This window comes from Strix uralensis, chromosome 13 (genome assembly GCF_047716275.1).
Source record: "Strix uralensis isolate ZFMK-TIS-50842 chromosome 13, bStrUra1, whole genome shotgun sequence".
Lineage (NCBI taxonomy): Eukaryota > Metazoa > Chordata > Aves > Strigiformes > Strigidae > Strix > Strix uralensis.
The window spans coordinates 20,218,380-20,235,874 of NC_133984.1; the positions used below are offsets into that span (position 1 = coordinate 20,218,380).

Consider the following 17,495-nt stretch of genomic DNA (forward strand, 5'->3'; position numbering starts at 1 on the left):
TGGCTGCTGAATTTTATTATATAGAAGTTATAGGACTCCTATATTATAGGAGTCTCGTCTATGTGAATAGTTTAGATTTTCTCTGTAGCCAGTCTAGAGAAATGGGCACCACCAGATGGGAAGGTGGTGCCCATCCAGGGACAGGGAGATAGGACAGGTATATCAAACATCCTGCTGAGGAAGCAGAGGGTGAGTTAGATGAAATGTTTTGGATGGTAAGCTTAGCAGAGCTGTGTAAACAGCTAGCTCTTTTTAGAACTTCTCCCAGTGTTCAGAAAGCAAGACTGTAGGCTTTCTCTGGAAGGAAAGGTGTCTGTCTCCATCTACCTCTTTCATTGTTTATACTTCTGCAGATTCCACAGCTGAAGGAGGGAAGTCTCCAAACAGCCCCTCTCAGTTGTCATTTTAAGATTTCCCAATACGTTATCTTGAGAACGCTTGTGTTTCTGCTGCTGCTGCAGCTCTTCTGGTATCTCAGAAATGGATTTCTTTAGAACAGAAATTGTCAATCTTTGTGATGTGGTACAAAATTAATTTGACTTCTGACTGGAATCATATTTCCACTAAAAGCAAATGAACCCAACCTATAACTCAGCACACAACTCAAACTTTAAACAAAGAGCTCTGTTAACTATTATTTTAATGACTGTTTCCCACTAGCTCCTATTCATTTTCTTGTTCCTTTGAAATTCTTAGCTCCAGACAAAAACATTAACTATTACAAGGGAAGTATGAATAACTGTGGTATTTGCATGGCCAAATTTAGGGGGAACTTAAGTGTTTCATAAGAGATCTCATTTTCATGAAATTTGCAGACCTATTTCAGAACTCCTAAAGTCTATGTGAGATTATCTCAAAATTTTCACTCTGTGTTTCAGAGACAGAAGGATCTTATGTTAACCTCAGGGTTCTCTCTAGTCATCCTTTGTTCAATTCTTGATTTCTTTAAACAATTATTTTGAAAGAAAACTTTTTTTAGTTGGTGAGAATACCTGGACTACAAAAAATAAAGAATAGTTTGTATTATAATTGATGGATTTAGGGCAGGGAATCTAAATATAGCTTACTGTCATAGTCTTTAAGTTGGGACCTCTGTGACCATTCTGTAAATAAGAAAATGGGGAGAAGAAACCCAAATCCCATGGGAAATTAAAATTGTAGAAGTACTATGTTATATTTAATCTGAAAGATATTTCACATATGTAGGGCTAAATACAAATATAGCTGTAATATTTTCTTTCTATAAAACAGGATTAAAAAAGGGATTAAGAAACATCAAGTTAATAAGATTTGGAAACACTTTTGCCCTTTTGTGTGAGTAATGAATTATTTACAGTATGTAGTCTTAGAGGGTTGGCACAAAACTGGATATTCCAAGAGTAGGAAACCAATAAAAGTCCTTATTTCCTTTGCTGTGTACATATTAGAAGCAAAAAGGATGTTATGTAGAGAAACAGCATTACCAAAAGCTGGCTGAATTACTGCCTCAGTGCTCTATCAGCATACTCACCAGTTCTTGAAACAGCTGCTGTCCAGCTCATGCACAGAAAATGCCTGCTCATATCTGCATGATTCTTGTTGGTCAGATCTCCTGCAGACTTTTTCCCCAGGAAACAGCAAAAAGCATTCGAACAAGCAAACTGTCACCCCAGATACATTTCTGGGTTAGGTTATCAGTTCTACTGGAATAATTACAGAGGAGTGAGCAACAAAGAGGGGCAGAGAAGCTTTGGAACAGAGATGCATAGAAACATACATGTTTAGGGAAAAAAAAAAAAAAGATTTAGACATAAATTTATTCTTAGCTTGCTTAAGGGTGGTTAGGGAAGTGTACGTGTTAGCCCTTTGTCCAGTACAATCTAACCAAAACATACAGCAGAAAAACACCTGCCTTCCATGGCCAATTCCTTAATTTGTCCATTGCCTTAGGTTTTTCTCCTTGATTTTGGCTCTCTAGCCTCTCTCATTTAGTAAAAGTTCTCCACAGCTGTGACTGGAGGAAGAAAAATACCCACTTCTATCCAGGTAACATAAATAATGGCAGTAAAACTATTTAACAAAACTGCACAAGAGAAGTTACTGACTCCTCCCTCATTTTTCCTACCCAAAATTGCTTAGCTTTGGGGACAGTAAGTTGCATGGGCAGCAGACAGAAGTACAAGCAAGTAGCTAATCAGTCCCTAATCAGTGATCAGCAGCATCGCTGGAGAGCTTGAGGCTGGGTTTCAGAGGGAATGAGCTTTGCTACATTACAGGACACTGTTGGTGTGTCTGTGGGTTATTGCCATTCCCAATCCTCAACATGTGTGTCTCCCTTCCATTTGTCTGCAAATAAATAAATAAACATACTTTGCTTAAAGAGTGGGGAACCAATAAAAGTCGCAATTTCCTGAAGCATACTGGGTTTGACTGAAGGGCCAAAGAAGGCTTCTGTAGAAAGAGCTGTATAGTCTAATAGCTGGTATCTTTTACTGTCTTTATCTTTTACTGTCAGCAACATCATCACTGGACAGTCTCCTTTCAATGTTTGTGCCCAGCTGCATGCTTGCCTGAAGCTATTTTCTCAAACATGTATACAAAAGCAAAAATCAGTAGCTTTTTTGCATTGAATTTCACCTACATACATATTGATTGTCTCTGAAAAGGGATTCAGTAAAGCAGCGTACACTCTCTTTTACCCTGTGAAATGGAGTTTGATATCATGACTCGGGCATGCAAAAGTGGGTCAGACTTTTTAAATTCATGTTCAGTTTGTTCATTTCAAACTTTTTGGATCATTTGGAATCAGTTGCCTGGGGAATTTTTGGAGTCTCCATCACTAGAGGTCTTCAAGGTCAGGTTAGACAAACAACTGTCAGAAGTGATACTGATGTACAGAGATACGGATGGAAGAAAAGGTGCATTAAGGCCCTTTCCTGCCCTATTTCTGTAACACTAATCAGAAAAGCCCAATTTTATGATATTTTGCTAAAAGCTGGCCTGATTCTGCTCTCATGCAGAGCTCAGTTGGGAATAACTGCTTATGGCAGTGAGCCAAATTCAGTACATGAGATCAGAAAAGGGATTTTTGAAGGGAAAGAGTTTAAAAAAGGAAAGTTGAGAAGTGAGATTGTAGCAGTACCTGGGTTGTGTGGTACCAAGTGCACTTGTCTCATTCAGACTGAGTATGCTACTGTGGTGAGACTGAGATCATTAGCTCCTGTCAGTGACACTTCGAAGAAAGTAATGGATCCAATATGGCTCAGTAATTTCTTTCACCTTTCCCATCTCTCTCAACCATTTCCCCCTGAAGCAGTCGCTTCCCTGAATGGGGGCTCTACTCGATGATAAAAAACTGATTTTCAGCTCACTTTGCTATACTAACTTTACACCATATATCCTTTGATGCCGAGGGAGTAACGCTGGTGTAAACGGTGTAACAAAAACCACAGCTCCTGCACAAATGTAGGCCTTGTAAGATAGGCAGTAATCTCGGTGAAGCAGGGTGGCTTCAGGGAACTCTGAATAACTTTGTTCCAGCACATTAAGCAATATTGGCACATCAGTCTGAGTCAGTATGTGCCTTTTCTGCTGAGCTACTGTCCAAAGGACCAGAGTGGCTGTCCAGGTCTAGGGTTGCTAGAAACCAGTACAGTCTTGCATTGTGTGCAATATAAACACCCTTATATGTTGCCAGCGGGAAGCATAGGATATTCTTATCTAAAGCTTGTTGAGGTGGAAGGTGGACTCAAAATTTAACTATATCCTAAGTTGCTCATGTACAGGAGCTTTTGTTTCAGAATAAGACAACTTTATGCTGAGTATCTAATCTGTTCTCAATTTGTTTCACATGAAACTGTGTAAGTGCTCCCACATGGGAAGATTATCAAGACTCAGTACTGACCTTTGAATTCACAGCCTGCTATCCTCCAAATTGATTTCCATGTATAGATAAATCCTTATAATTGGACAAGCCCACAAATGGTATAATGGAGCCTTTTTTTTGGCATGTTATTCCACAGATGCAATTTGAAAAAGAACTTTTTGATTCTGCTACAAGAATGAGTTTTTGTGCTACTTGAACTGAAATTTGCCATTGTCAGTTGACAAGTTCTTAGTATATTGGCTGGCCAGCAGAGCATCAGTGGCTGAACTTGGTCTATCTGTTTTATTATGTTCCTACTGTAATACTGCTTGGAGAGCAGGTCTCTTCTGAACGTAGCAGTAGTGGTCCAGAAATCTAGGGCTTTCTATCCTGCATGATCTAGAGGCTGCAACAGAGCCTAATTGGGCTGTCACTGAGAGCTGCAAGGATGCTATCAAATTGAAACCTGCCAAAGGCAGATATAGCTGATACAGACAGAGCATACTGCCAGCTCGAGCACAGATTTCATGTGGTGGAAAAGATAAGGAGACTTATGAGTGGATTAGGTCTTTGTTGCTGGACCTTTATCACAGAATCCTAGAATGCTTTGGGTTGGAAGGGACCTTAAAGCTCATCTAGTTCCAACCCCCCTGCCATGGGCAGGGACACCTTCCACTAGCCCAGGTTGCTCAAAGCCCCGTCCAGCCTGGCCTTGAACCCTTCCAGGGAGGGGCCAGCCACAGCTTCTCTGGGCAACCTGTGCCTGTGTCTCAGCACCCTCCTGGATTGCTTATGCCCAATATACATGACCTATAGTAAACAATGTAGCCATAGAATGCTTTCATGTTGTCTGTGTATAGGCACCTGCCTCGCTGTCCCACCCCCCAGAACCATAGCGTGCCTTTGTCTCTGCTGTGTTCAAAAGCGAAGTTTGAGAAGGTTAATGATGTGGTGTTGGCTGTTATGAAAAATAGCAAATGTTTGAGTATTGTATCATTTTTATCTTCTTCACTCTAAGTGTGGTCTGGGCCTACCTTTTTAGATACTAACTGCGCAGTGCGTGGGTGCTGCCCTGGTGCTGATCGTGCTACTTCTGCCGTGATTCAGAAATGTTAATGACAGTCTTCTTCACAGCCTGTAGCAGGGGTGCCCTGTTGTGCAGCCTAGGAACTGAAGCATAAGGGAAAATTTTAGAATGTATTGATTTCAGGTGTTTGATTTTTAGAAAATACCCTTCCCCCCACTCCTCCCACTCAGTTGCTCACTGCTGGTTTGCTTTTCAAACAGGATGGTTTCTTCCTCTTTCCACATGGCTGGAATACTGGGAAAGAATTTTCTTGCTCTCAGCTCTAGTGGCAGGGAAGCCTTCAGTGTGAACAAAGAATAACTGAAAGTATACTAAACAGATTTAGGGGAAATTTGTAGACTTTGAGGGAACTAAAATCACATTGTAGCCAAACCACACACATTTCCAAGGAGGCATAATTTTCATACACTTGTTCTGACCAGAATTATAAAGCAAGGATTCCAAGTTAATATTAAATCAACAGCTGCTAGAAGAAGGATGTACAGTCACTCAGGCGTACTGCCTTTGTTTTCTGCTGTCCTTCTAAAGTAGGATCGCAGACTCTTGCTTCCTGTATCAGTGTGTACTGGAAGCTTAGTTTTTAGACAGAAACCTAAATCAACATGGAAGGTTTTAAGGACCAGACATTGTTTGCTCTAATAATGTAGGGCAGGCAAGCACTGTCCACTGAAGCTAAAAACCAGTCAAATGCACACATTCCCTCTACATCATTTCAGAGCACCAGAATTCTTGGACTAATGAAGTAACAGTTCATAGTCAAGCAAGAAGAACATTTTCTGAGCATTGACTATCATTAGAGCATAAATAATGTGTTTTTACCTTGCAAGCCTATACACGTGCTAATCAGAGGGCTTTCATTGAAACTGTGCCTAATTTGCCATCTGTGGTGTTAACTCCTTCATCACTATTCTGATTTCTTGTCGAATCACCAGATTTAAAGAGAGTAACATAGTAAGCTTCCACAGTGCTGGAATCTTCTTTCGGTTTTGGAGATACTGCATTTAACCAGTGATGGGAAGACAATAGATAAGGACACCAAATAAATCATGCCATAGTCTCAGACTCAAAAGTATTTAGGTTTCAGACTCAGCTGAACTTGGTAGTAAATACAAACCCGACTTCCTAATGGGAGGGTATAGAGAAGACAGAGTCAAGACTTTTCTTGGACATATATGGTGAAAGGATGAGAGGCAAAAATGGGCACAAGTTGCATCAACAGAAATTCCAACTAGGTATTAGGAAGAAATTTTTAACCTTGAAAGTAATGATGCGTTGCAGCAGGGCTCAGAGAGTTTGTGAAATATCCATCAAAACATGTCTGGACAAGGTCCCGGGTAACCTTGGCTCATTTGGCCCTGCTTTGGGGGCGGGGGTTAAACAAGATGCCCTTCAGAGGTTTCCTCCCGCCTTCTGTAATTCTAAAATATAAGAATAGTAGCATACTTAAGATTTATGTCTAGAGTCCAAAATAAGTCTGAGAGGAAAAACTGAAATTTAGTTACTGTTCACAAGGCTTTTTGTGTAAACTTAAAATATAAATAACTCAGAATATATTGTTATCATAGACAAATGTTTCAGATTCATATTAACATAAATGAGGCAAGAATCAGTCTTTCAGCTGTTAAATGGCATCAAATCTTTTTTTTTTCCTTTAAGCTTATCTTCAGTCTAATCAGGTCATGGGCTGGGGAGAGAAGGCGATTGAACTACGCTCAGTGGAAACAGGAAATCTGGAAGGAGTATTTATGCACAAGAAAGCACAGAAGCTAAAATTTCTATGTGAAAGAAATGACAAGGTACAGAGATGATTACAGTGTGGTGATTTAGCAAAAATGAGTAATAGTTGACTGTGACACCATTTAATCTTTATAACTTTGGGTTTATATTGATTATTTCTTACCTTAGTATAACTTCCCCATTCAAAGCAAATGTAGTCACTGACCCCACAAAGCACTCCCTACGGATATTCCACACTTTCACACCACCCTACTTCAGCCAGCTCTGTTGTAACTCCTATTCCACCCAGCCTTAACTGATTTCAGAGGTGATAACAAGTACAGACATTGCTAACTGGCCAGACTCCAGCACCACAGGTCGAGTGGGGAGGGCTAGTGAGCCAGCCCTGATAATGCCCAACTACAGGACTGCCTCTCCTGGGCTTCTGAAATTACAGGCAATTCAGAGCAGCCATCATGGGGAAAAAAACCCAACATTCTAATATTTGAGATATTGCAGGCACTAGAGTATGGATAATCAAGTATGATTTCCTGCATATAGCAGTTCTTGATAGATGTTCTGTGAAATCTCCTTAGTCCCACTGACATATTTAGAAAACTGGGGCCCCAAAACTGTTTGGATTAATTAATTATTTTAAAATATTCTCTTGTGCCTTTCCAAATAGGAAAAAAAATATACAAAAAAAACATATCCCAGTTGTACCACAAGCACCATTTCACTTTAAAAAGTTTCTCATGGGATTAAAATTAAATTGTGATATATATATATGTTTGTATTTGGGACTGTGGCATTCTCTCAGATTTCCTGTATAGATAAAAATCTTCTCATAAATGTAAACTGACAGTAGCTTCTTTTCTTTTTTTTTCCCTTTCAAGGTGTTCTTTGCATCTGTACAGTCAGGAGGCAGCAGTCAAATATACTTTATGACTCTTGGTCAAAATGTATTATTCAACTGGTAAATCACATCAAAATGAAGGATGCTTTGAAAGTCCCTGTAGGTAGCAGTGTAAAATGCTTAGAGGTAATATACACAAATTTGCACTTTTTACCTACAAAAATTTTGTCAAGTTTGGAAAGAATTCCATTTTCTTGTCAAAGTATTGCAAACATGTTTAGTTTGTCTTCTGAAATATGTTGCAAACCAAGTTGTATTCACAGTGTTAGGAGAGAAGAACTTTAATGAAGAATGTAGCCAATATAAGAAGCTCCTGTACTCTGAAAAGTGTACGGTTTCATTTTCACAAATGATGTAATGTTGTTACCTTGAACTGAAGTCTCCTTCTTTTTTGGACAGCAACATCTGTAGGTAGATATAAAAACACAAACAAGGTGGGTGACAAGTTGGAATCTACTTTATTTTGAATTGGGTTTTGGCTTGTTTTGCATTTTAAGCAAGCTGTTACTGTTTCGCCAAGACTCACTTGTCCAAGTCTTACAATCAGTGAAAGAGCAACTGTTCCTGATGGGGCCCAGCGCAGACTGGGAGGCTTGAGGGACCATAGTATCCTGTGCGAGGCAGACAGGAGCATTTCACTGCGGAGTTGTAAAAGCAGCTACTTCTAGACATGTGCCCCATCTGGTAGATTTTACAAAACGCAGGGGACAGACTTCATGTTTCTCTCAGGGCTGGATGCCTGAGCCCGTAGACACAGTTACTGTAGACTGTATTTGTAAAAATAGTTTAAATAGTAGTTTTTCAAAATCATATATGCATAAAGCATTATGGACCTGAACCTGTAACACCTATTCAGACACAAGACCCATACTCATATGAGTTGATTTAAAGGCACTACCCATGTATATAAGGGCACAGGAATCAGGCACCTTCTTTTCTTCCCTTCTTGCTCTTTCGGCATCAAGTCTTCATGTATTTGTGTGTAAATATAATCTTCCCACAATGGATGTTAAGATTAACAAATGTATTCTTAATATAGTTATGAAAATATCCAAAGAGTTAATCTATTATAAATAGAAAATATAAATAATTTCAGGTGCTTTCTATGCTAATTACATCTAAATAAAGCTGCATCCACTAGTGTTATTGGTGCCAGTGTTTCTGCATAAACTCTGTTCTCAGGGGCTTGTAACTTGGCCATAAAACTATACAGATATAATATATATATACTATATATAATCATATACTATGATTAAATTGTAGAGTTTAATGCAATCCTCATTTAGCTGATTTTTGGATGTGCTTTGAAAATGTAAAGCATCAAATGTAATACAGAAGAGCTCATTCCAGACATGATACAGTATGGATGATGCAGTAGGCAAAAGCGAAATCGCTAGCTACAGTGTTTGAAAATAGCTATTTTTTACTTGAAATAGGCGATACTGAAAGGTGCAGGGAAAGTATGTTGGAATATCTGGTAGTCTACCTCAAGGATGATGATTCAAAGTTGACTAAGAAGGGGAGTAATAAAGTTGTTAAAACTGGTAGCTGTTTTGTACAGTATGTCAGGTTAGGTTAGTGTTAGCAGTCATGCTGTGACTGACAGGTGCTCAGACTGCAACCATCAGCTCCAGAACTGGTATCCTTGTGTATGTCAGCAGAGAATCAACCTAGGGGCTAATCACCCTCCCCGCCTTCCCCGTGTTGGCACCTCATCTGCTGCAGGCAGAGCAGGGATGCCTGCACTGTTGCTGTCTATGTTCTTTGGCTATATGGAGGACTGCACTTTCCAAAGTTATTAACCTAGCACTTTTCACAAGCACTAGCTTATCTCAAAATGTATAGTGTTTTTTATGAAGTATTTTCCTTTTAAATGTTTTAACTTACAGAAAAATTAGCCTAAGGCCATACTAAAAAATATGTGCAGTTAAATACTCAAAGTGGTTCTTAATGCATGCAAGTAATCAGCTTGTGTGCAGGCTTAAAATCTGAATGGTGTACTGTGCTCGGGCAGAGCTGTGTGAAAACAGGAGGTCTCTGTCTATTTGTAGTCATGTTCCTACCTGTTGCCAATGCCCAGGACTGGGGCAAATGAACAAAACATGGCTTGGCTCCCTATGCTACTGAACGCTGGGCTTGTTTTGTTCAACTTTCACCAAAACAAGAAAACAAAACCCAAACCTGTAACAGAAACAGAAATGAAAGTTACAATTACAGGCAAAAAATAATTTGCAGACCATCAGAAATACAACTTACTTGCTTTTGACTGTGAAGAAAGAACAGCTTTCATTTTGTACCCAGTAGGTGTGCAAAACTTGCTTGCAAAACTGCTCATGCTGTAGGCAGTGATCCAGGCTGCCCTGTGATGTTCTTTAAAGTGTGCTTATCTCAGCAGCCTCTGCATTACATGGGATGCATGTGAATTTTTTCTCTCCCATTCTGGCGTCAACAGGTAGGAGGCAGATTTTTTCCTGATGCTAGGCACTAGTTAAAAAGAATTCATCAGAGAACAGTGGGAATTTAGAACAACCTGCATCAACAGATTAAAGAAGCAAATGTGATCAGACTTGTTTAATATTATTGTAACAGAAAAGTGTGCCAGTAAGTTGACACACTGTGAAGATGTTCAGCTTCATACCAAGAGGGAGAAAAAAGCACAACTTCAAGAGAGGGAATGTGTACTACTACACTGAGATTTTAATTTTTCATTCTGTTTCCTATTAGCTCTCTTTTCTTTGCAGCTATGATTCAAGGCAGTGGGTTGGATTTTTATCTGTCACTTTGCATGTAAAACCATTGGAATCATTGGGGTTACATCCATGTGTAAATATAGAAAGAATCAGGCCCTTAGAGGTGAATGTTTTTAAAGGATTTAGAAGTGGTATTGCAAATAGCAATAGCAACTGGATGCAACAAGACAACTGTGACATTTTCTCTTTATGAAGAGAAAATCAGAATGGTTGCAGATGAGAAAGAGCCCAGAGACGTTGGCAAGAGTAACAGGAGAGAGTGGAAGTGACTGAAGAGGAGGAAAAAGCTGAATAAATAGGAGTAGCCAAAGGGGAGGGAGTGGATGTCTAGAACTGTGTATTGCTGTAGGAGGAATAAAAAAAGGTTAAGAGATGTTAAGGAAAAGAAGGTAACCAAAGAAATGGAAAAGTATCTGGAGTGACCACGTGGTCTGAACAGTGAATGAGTGTTCTGAATAACTGTTTCAGCTCAAAGCAAAAGCTGAAAGGCTGGAAGAAAAAAAAAAAAATCCAGAGACCTATGTTTATCCTGACATAAATTTAACTATGCAAGATGTGTATCAGATTTGTAGTTTCATTTTGTGAGGTGTGTCTCTAGCTGTACTCTTTCACTGACTTTCGAAACCAAGGAGAAAACTGCTTAACAAATGTGTTTTTCTAGTGATGTCACTTTGATGTGAACAAATGCTATAGGGACAGAAGGGCAGAACATTAAGAATCCATGTTAGTGATCCTCTGGTACATGCAGTAGCCTAATGGCAGGTGGTGCTTCTAACGTTACATTTGCCAAACAAGATTGTGCTAACACTGCAGCAAGATAGTATGGTATGTGCCTGCTTTCATTTTAGGAATGGTGAACTCTATTCTGCAGCCTGAACCTTGACACATGACTTTAAAACCTGGGAACAACGCAAGCTATGTACTGTACATTATGTATTGTTCTCTAATGTTGAAATTGTACAACTGAAACAGTAATAAAAAATACTCTGAAACTAATAGTGTGATTGTAAAATTCTGTTATATTGGCATAACCTATTGTAAAAATCATAGAAAGCTTTGTTATTTTTTCTAAATCCAGTCGGTATCCCTAAGGAAACATCTACATCTGCCTATAGAGACAAAATGAATATATTTCCTTGCCATGGATAAAGATGTTGAGGTGACAGTGGGAGAGTTCAGCCTAGACAGAGTGCTAGTAAGGGTGACAGCCAGTGCTGTGCTGTGTGTGCTGCTAATGAGCTTCACAAGTGAATTTCTGTGCTTCCACCTTTCTCTTTACACAAATACCCAGTGGGACGAGGGCAGCAGAACTAGAGCAAAATGACAGCTTGCAGTCACTGACGCTACAAGAACCGGCCTTTGTGCACATGTATCAGCCTGAATGCCACGTTAGCCCAATTCACTTTCTCAGGTATGCTCATGCAGTCTTTGTTGCCACATATAAAAGTTATTGCTATACATAGGTGTGATAGCACAGTGTAGCTGTACCACTTAAGAGTAAGAATTAGGAAATTTGCCATTTATGCCAGCGTTGGGAGTTGGAAAGGGTGAGGGCATGAGGCAAAATTTCTCTTCATTTTTTAAAATGAAGAATATCTTTCATCAATGTTGTATCTCTTATAAGCTAGCAGAGCACGTTGTTTCCAGCATTTGATGTATGGAGTAGGATCTGTATTAGAAGTTTAAAGGTACCATGGTTGGTTGACTGGGTTTTAATTTTTTTTTAGATTTGCCAGTCATTATTATTCGTTCCACCCAAAGTTATTTCTAAGCTTCAGTAATACAAGTACACCTGGATTATTCCACACTAGTTACTTCAAATGAATTTCACTCCTCAACACAAGAAGAAATAGAGCAGGCTTGAGTTCCAGGACAATTCTGTCTGTTGGGACAGGAGCTTTTCTCCTTTAAAATCAGGACTAATTGTAATAAGTAGAGAAGAGCAAGAATTCTGGCTTCCTGCTTCACGGGTGATTCAGTTCTGCAGCTATGACTTTCCTATAGAAAAAAAGTACAGTGATTCATAAATGCATTATTAGTGGACTGGGAGATGTCATTAATGTTTCTTATCAGGAAATACTAAGTATTTTTTTCTAGAACCAGCATGAGAAATCTTGTCTCCAGCCCCATATATGTGAAAAGAACTGCAGGTGAGGACCCAAGGGTTTACTCTTTTGAGGTGATCCTTTATTGTTTTCTGACTGTAGATCTGTGTTACCTTGCCAAAGGTTAGTAACATGTACAGCGAGAAGTGCTGATCTTCTTAAGACCCTGTTTTTCCCCTTGCTTCTCATATTGTCAGATTTTTCAGAGCAGGCTACAGTTTTCATCTTTTGCTGCCCAGAGATGAGAGCAAATAAAGGCAATTTCAAATCTAACCTGCAATTACTAGGTTTGGGGGTTGATCTACCCTGTCTAGACTAGTACTAAAACATTATTTGTGGTTTTGTCCAGTACGTATGCTAAGCTGTGGCAGGTGCTATAAGGAAAGTCAGAGGAAGTGTTTCATGGGCTAGTAACTAAAATCTCCTCCCGCACCCCTCACTCATTGACAGTGGCTGACATGCAGGTAGGCAGCACACCCATTTAATCAGTGGTGTGCCAGTAATCAAGTAATCATCTCATCCTACCCTGAAATATTCTGCAGCAAACACTGACTAAACAAAACTGGGCGCAACTATGGTACTTATTAGTGTGACTACTAAGTAAAATTCAACTTTACAACAAAATAAAATTAGTCTTTCTCTGATCATCCTTGCTCACGATCTCCTGCTCCCCATCCTGAGTTGTTCAATTAAAATACTATTAAGAAAACAGAAGGTTGCAAATTGCTAGAAACTGAACCCCCTTGGAGACAGAGGAGCATCCACCCATACACCTATTTGCCTGATCTAGCTTCCAGCATACAAGTAAATCATGGAAGAGGTGCATATTGGACTCCAACTTTCTGACGTCAACAGATATGACCAGGCCTCAACTTGCCCTTTCTAGAGGTAGCAGCCAGGATCAAGTTAATACGTAATTTACTTAGTCGTCTCCTCCTCCACACACACACGCTTCATTCCAGCCCTATATAGTTCTACGTCTGCATCTTTTTTGTGTTGTGTATTCTGTAAGGTGCTGCACAAAATCAGCATATCCGTGCCAAAAGGCAATAGCGAGATGGCCGTTAGATTTTCCTCAACATAAGCAAGCAACCCTTTCTTCAGAATCTGCAAGGTAGCCAAAAAAAGCCAGGCAGGGGAGGCATGAATTACCAGGCGCTAATAGGGAACATGCAGAATTTCTCTCTTCTGGGCAGAAACTTCACCACCTTAAGGACCCTTCAAACTTACTAGGACTTGGCAGTAGAATTGCCCTGATAAAGTTATATTATCCATGTTGCACCTAAAGGCATAGATAAGCCAGTTTATAGCTCACCACCACAAAACACACTTTTGCAAACAAAACAGTGCCAGTCCAAAGTGAAAGCATTTGGGGGGTTTGTCTTGCTATAAATGCAGAGGCAGAGCCAGAAAATAACTTTTATAAATTTATTGCAATAAGAACAAGTAAAACAAAAAGGCTCGGTACGCCGGGGAGCAGGGGGGGTTTCTGCTCCGCACCGACGGACACCAGGTGCAGCTGTGCCACCCCCCCCTTATAGTCTACCCTCATGCATATTCCCAAAATGGGTGTAATTCTCCCCAAAAAGTTTCCACCTCCTGGCTGCGCAAGCGCAATAGAGTTTCTCGAACCTTCCCCAGTCCGCACATGCGCAGTACTGTCTCTCGAACTTTCCCGGGTCTTTCTGGTGTTGCTGGGGGCTTCTGACAGGGTCCCTCCAGTACTTTTCCACTTGCGCAACAACAGTCCATAGGAGTCTGTGCTTACAGAAAAAGAACTCCGAACCATTTTAACAACAAAACCACGATAAATCCCCTTTAACTTATATACATTGCAAAGTACCTGCAGCATACCTGCCCTTCACATTGAAGTCACTATATTTTACAACACGAATCACCACCATATTCTTCACAGTCTCATAACAGGAAAAACTACAATATCTTTTTTAATTTACAGCTATTTGCCAAACAGTAGAGCTAGGCATTAAGACACAGCTAAACATACACACACAGAGTGCAAGTTACATAATATATCAAACAAACTGTAAATAGCTTTTTATTATCTATTGCTATTGGAGCTCAAACAAAATGGCATTTTAATTTTAGCTTTGTTTTACATTTGAAAGTAGTTTGTTTCGCAGTACCAAATTGCTCTGGAATGAAATTGTTTCTCCAAAGACCATCATAAAAGCTAGCTTACGAGTTCAGTTCCATGTTTAGACAGCTGGATTTAAGTTAAATGAAACATGAGCAAACCTGCAATCCATATAAAAGACTTCTATAGATTCTAAAACCTGCACAATAAATCAAGGTTCCACATAAAAGTGGAAGAGATCTTCCTGCTGATAGCCCACCACTTTCTTAAACCGCTCTTCAAAGTGCATAGAGCTGATTAAAGGGCAAAAGGATGTCTGCTGGGTAATCACCTCAAATGTTATTTTAGCATTATTTAATCGCTTCCTGTTATTTTTCTAGGTTGATTTAACAAAAGCACCTAGGAGATAATGGTGAAATGTATTAGAAAGGCTTTTTCATTTTTGTCCTCAAAACACTGTGGCAAATAACTGTGCTTTACAGTAAACTTGCACAATAGCTAATTCTTCTTCTTAATCTACAGCATCACTTTTTATTCTTTTGTGCCTCTCATTTCTCCAACATATAGTCAATGTAATGTTGAATAGGAGGACGTTATACATTCTGTTAAACATAGCCAATTTCTCACTGGCATTACTAGAGAGGCTAACTGCTGTTTTTCTTGAGGTTGTTGTACATAAAAACTGAGATACTTCGCTGCTAATTATGTCTGAGAATTTGAGACTATGTATTGATTCACCAGAGGTCAATGCTGGTACGGTTCAGCACACTTAGTTGTAGGTATATGAAAAATCATATTGTCTTCAATAAGCTTCTTACATGCCCCGATGGAACAGGCTCAACATAACACACTGAGCTCTCAGCTTTCGTGATTCTGAGACAGCCATCTGCCAATGGCTCCTCACCATTCATTACCGACTCGCTGAGTGTTTCTGAACTTCCAGTTTCTAATACAATCACATCCGTCCCACTGGTCAGGTATGGCAGGGAAATCACATCTAGAGGAACTCACAGACACAACCAATCATTAAAACATGCTGTTGACGTGCCATCAGCAAGAGATTTACCCTGTTCCAGCTTTGAAATTGGTATCTTAGCTAGACCTCTGCTGGCGAGAAAGAAGGTAACAGCAGCAAGTTCCTGAGAGAGGGAACTATCTTGTATCTGAAACTACAACACATACAGATTTTTCCAAAATTATAAAGTATTAACTCTACTATCAGGCCATACCAGTCCATTATCCCTCCACAAAAGCTACAGCTTCAGAGTTTTCATGGCTGAAACCATGATGACTTACAATAATAAAAAATCCTGACAGCAGATATACATGTAACAATTACCTCTGCTATAAATAAAACTTCTGCAAGTCATATCACAAGCACAGATAAAAGTGGAGACAAGCTGCGAACAGGCTGTAGATTTCATCATTAAACCTACAGATTCATTTAATAGCTGAAGAAAAGTCTACACCTCAGCTCTCCAGGTAAGGCTTGTATGTGTTGTGAAATCACAGCCTGTGCAACCTCAGTAAAAAGGTGCTTGGGTCGTGTTCATTTTTTCAAATCATAAAGGACATTTTATCAGTCCACACAACAGATCATGTGTTTACCAGGAAAAAAAAGATACCGTTTTACTCACTACCTTGGCTTCAACATGACCATCAAGAATGACTGATTTGTTCTGAATCTTTTAAGGAGTGCACTGTTACATAAAATCCATAAAACTCATACCATCCCTAGGGCAGTCTAAAGGCCAGAAAAGGCTTGGGTTTTATACCCCCTTATCTAGTTTTTCAGTCTGTTTTAAATGGTTCAGGTACAGGTGTTCCAATTTCCCTAAGGCAAACGCTCCACAGTGGCAAAGGCAGTACACTAAGAATACGATCATTCTCAAGCTGTGAGCTCAGAGAACAGAACTGCTTCTGGCACAGCACGTGAAGCAGCTCTGCCTAAGCTGCAACCCCACTTCAGTCTTCTGGATTTCCAAAGCCTATCTGGACCAGTGACACTAAATCCTGGAAACTGCTCCTCTTCCTGCTCCTTTATCTTTACCCCTCCCTCCTCTCTGGCCTGCTGCTTTATAGCCTAATGTTTCCTCTGAGATAGAAAATATATTAGCATACATTAGCAAGTGCTAGTAAAGTATTAAATACAAAGTTCTTAATCCCCAGAAGTTTCATTAATATCATAAGTGATCATGGTATCATAAAGAATAGGATGATCTGGATAGTAGCAGTGGGATGAGAATCAATAACAAAATAAAGTAAGGTCATGCACTTAGGGACCACTAGTAAGAATTTCTCCTAATTGATGGAAACTCAACCATTGCTGTTGGGAACAGCAGAGAAGAAAGACCCAGGAGACGTTTTCAATAGCAGGATGATTGTGATTACCAACACACTGCAACTGTGGAAAAGGTAAATGCGATTTTTAGGAGTTAGCACGAAACACTTTCTATTGCAAGTGGGAACGCCTCCATCTGGAGGCAGAAGCAATAAGGAGTGTTACGCCCTTACACAATAACGAGCATTATCCACTTAACACGGGATGAGGAGCAGGTGCAGCACAAAGCCCCCAGCGGGTCGGAGGGAACACAGAGCCGGCCCGCTGTCCGGGAGGCACCCCGCCGCAAGAAGGAGGAGAAGGCGAGGGCGGGCAGCAGGCCAGCACCGGAACAGGCGGCCAGGCGGCCCCCAGGCTCGGTTTCTGAGGCCGGGGCAGCGCCAGCCTGCGGGCGGAACAAGCGCCACCGCCACCCGGGTATTTACTGTCGCCGGCCCCGCGGCTGCTCCTCCCACCGTTCCCCGGGACACTGCTTTCCCCGCTGCCGCGCCCCGCCCGGCACGGCCGAGCCCCCGCTTCCCCCCTCCCCTCAGCCGCCGCCTTCCTGTCACCGTCTCCCCGCCCCCTCCGCGACCGTTGGCAGCTTTGAATGGGCCGCGGCGCGCGCGCGCCAGCCCCGCCTCCCCGCCCCCCCCCGCGCG

The 17,495-nt window shown here is 40.6% G+C and overlaps 1 protein-coding gene across 3 annotated transcripts in view; it reads left to right on the forward strand.

The window, feature by feature from the left end:
- The window catches only part of NRK (Nik related kinase), a 106,039-nt gene extending 94,730 nt beyond the window's left edge, over positions 1-11,309 (forward strand). For all 3 annotated transcript variants that reach the window (XM_074882232.1, XM_074882233.1, XM_074882234.1), the window contains 2 exons: positions 6,588-6,727; positions 7,544-11,309. In XM_074882232.1, the coding sequence (XP_074738333.1) occupies positions 6,588-6,727; positions 7,544-7,627 (224 nt within the window). In that variant the 3' untranslated portion in view covers positions 7,628-11,309. The remainder of the gene's footprint in view (positions 1-6,587; positions 6,728-7,543) is intronic.
- The last annotated feature ends 6,186 nt before the right edge of the window (positions 11,310-17,495 follow it).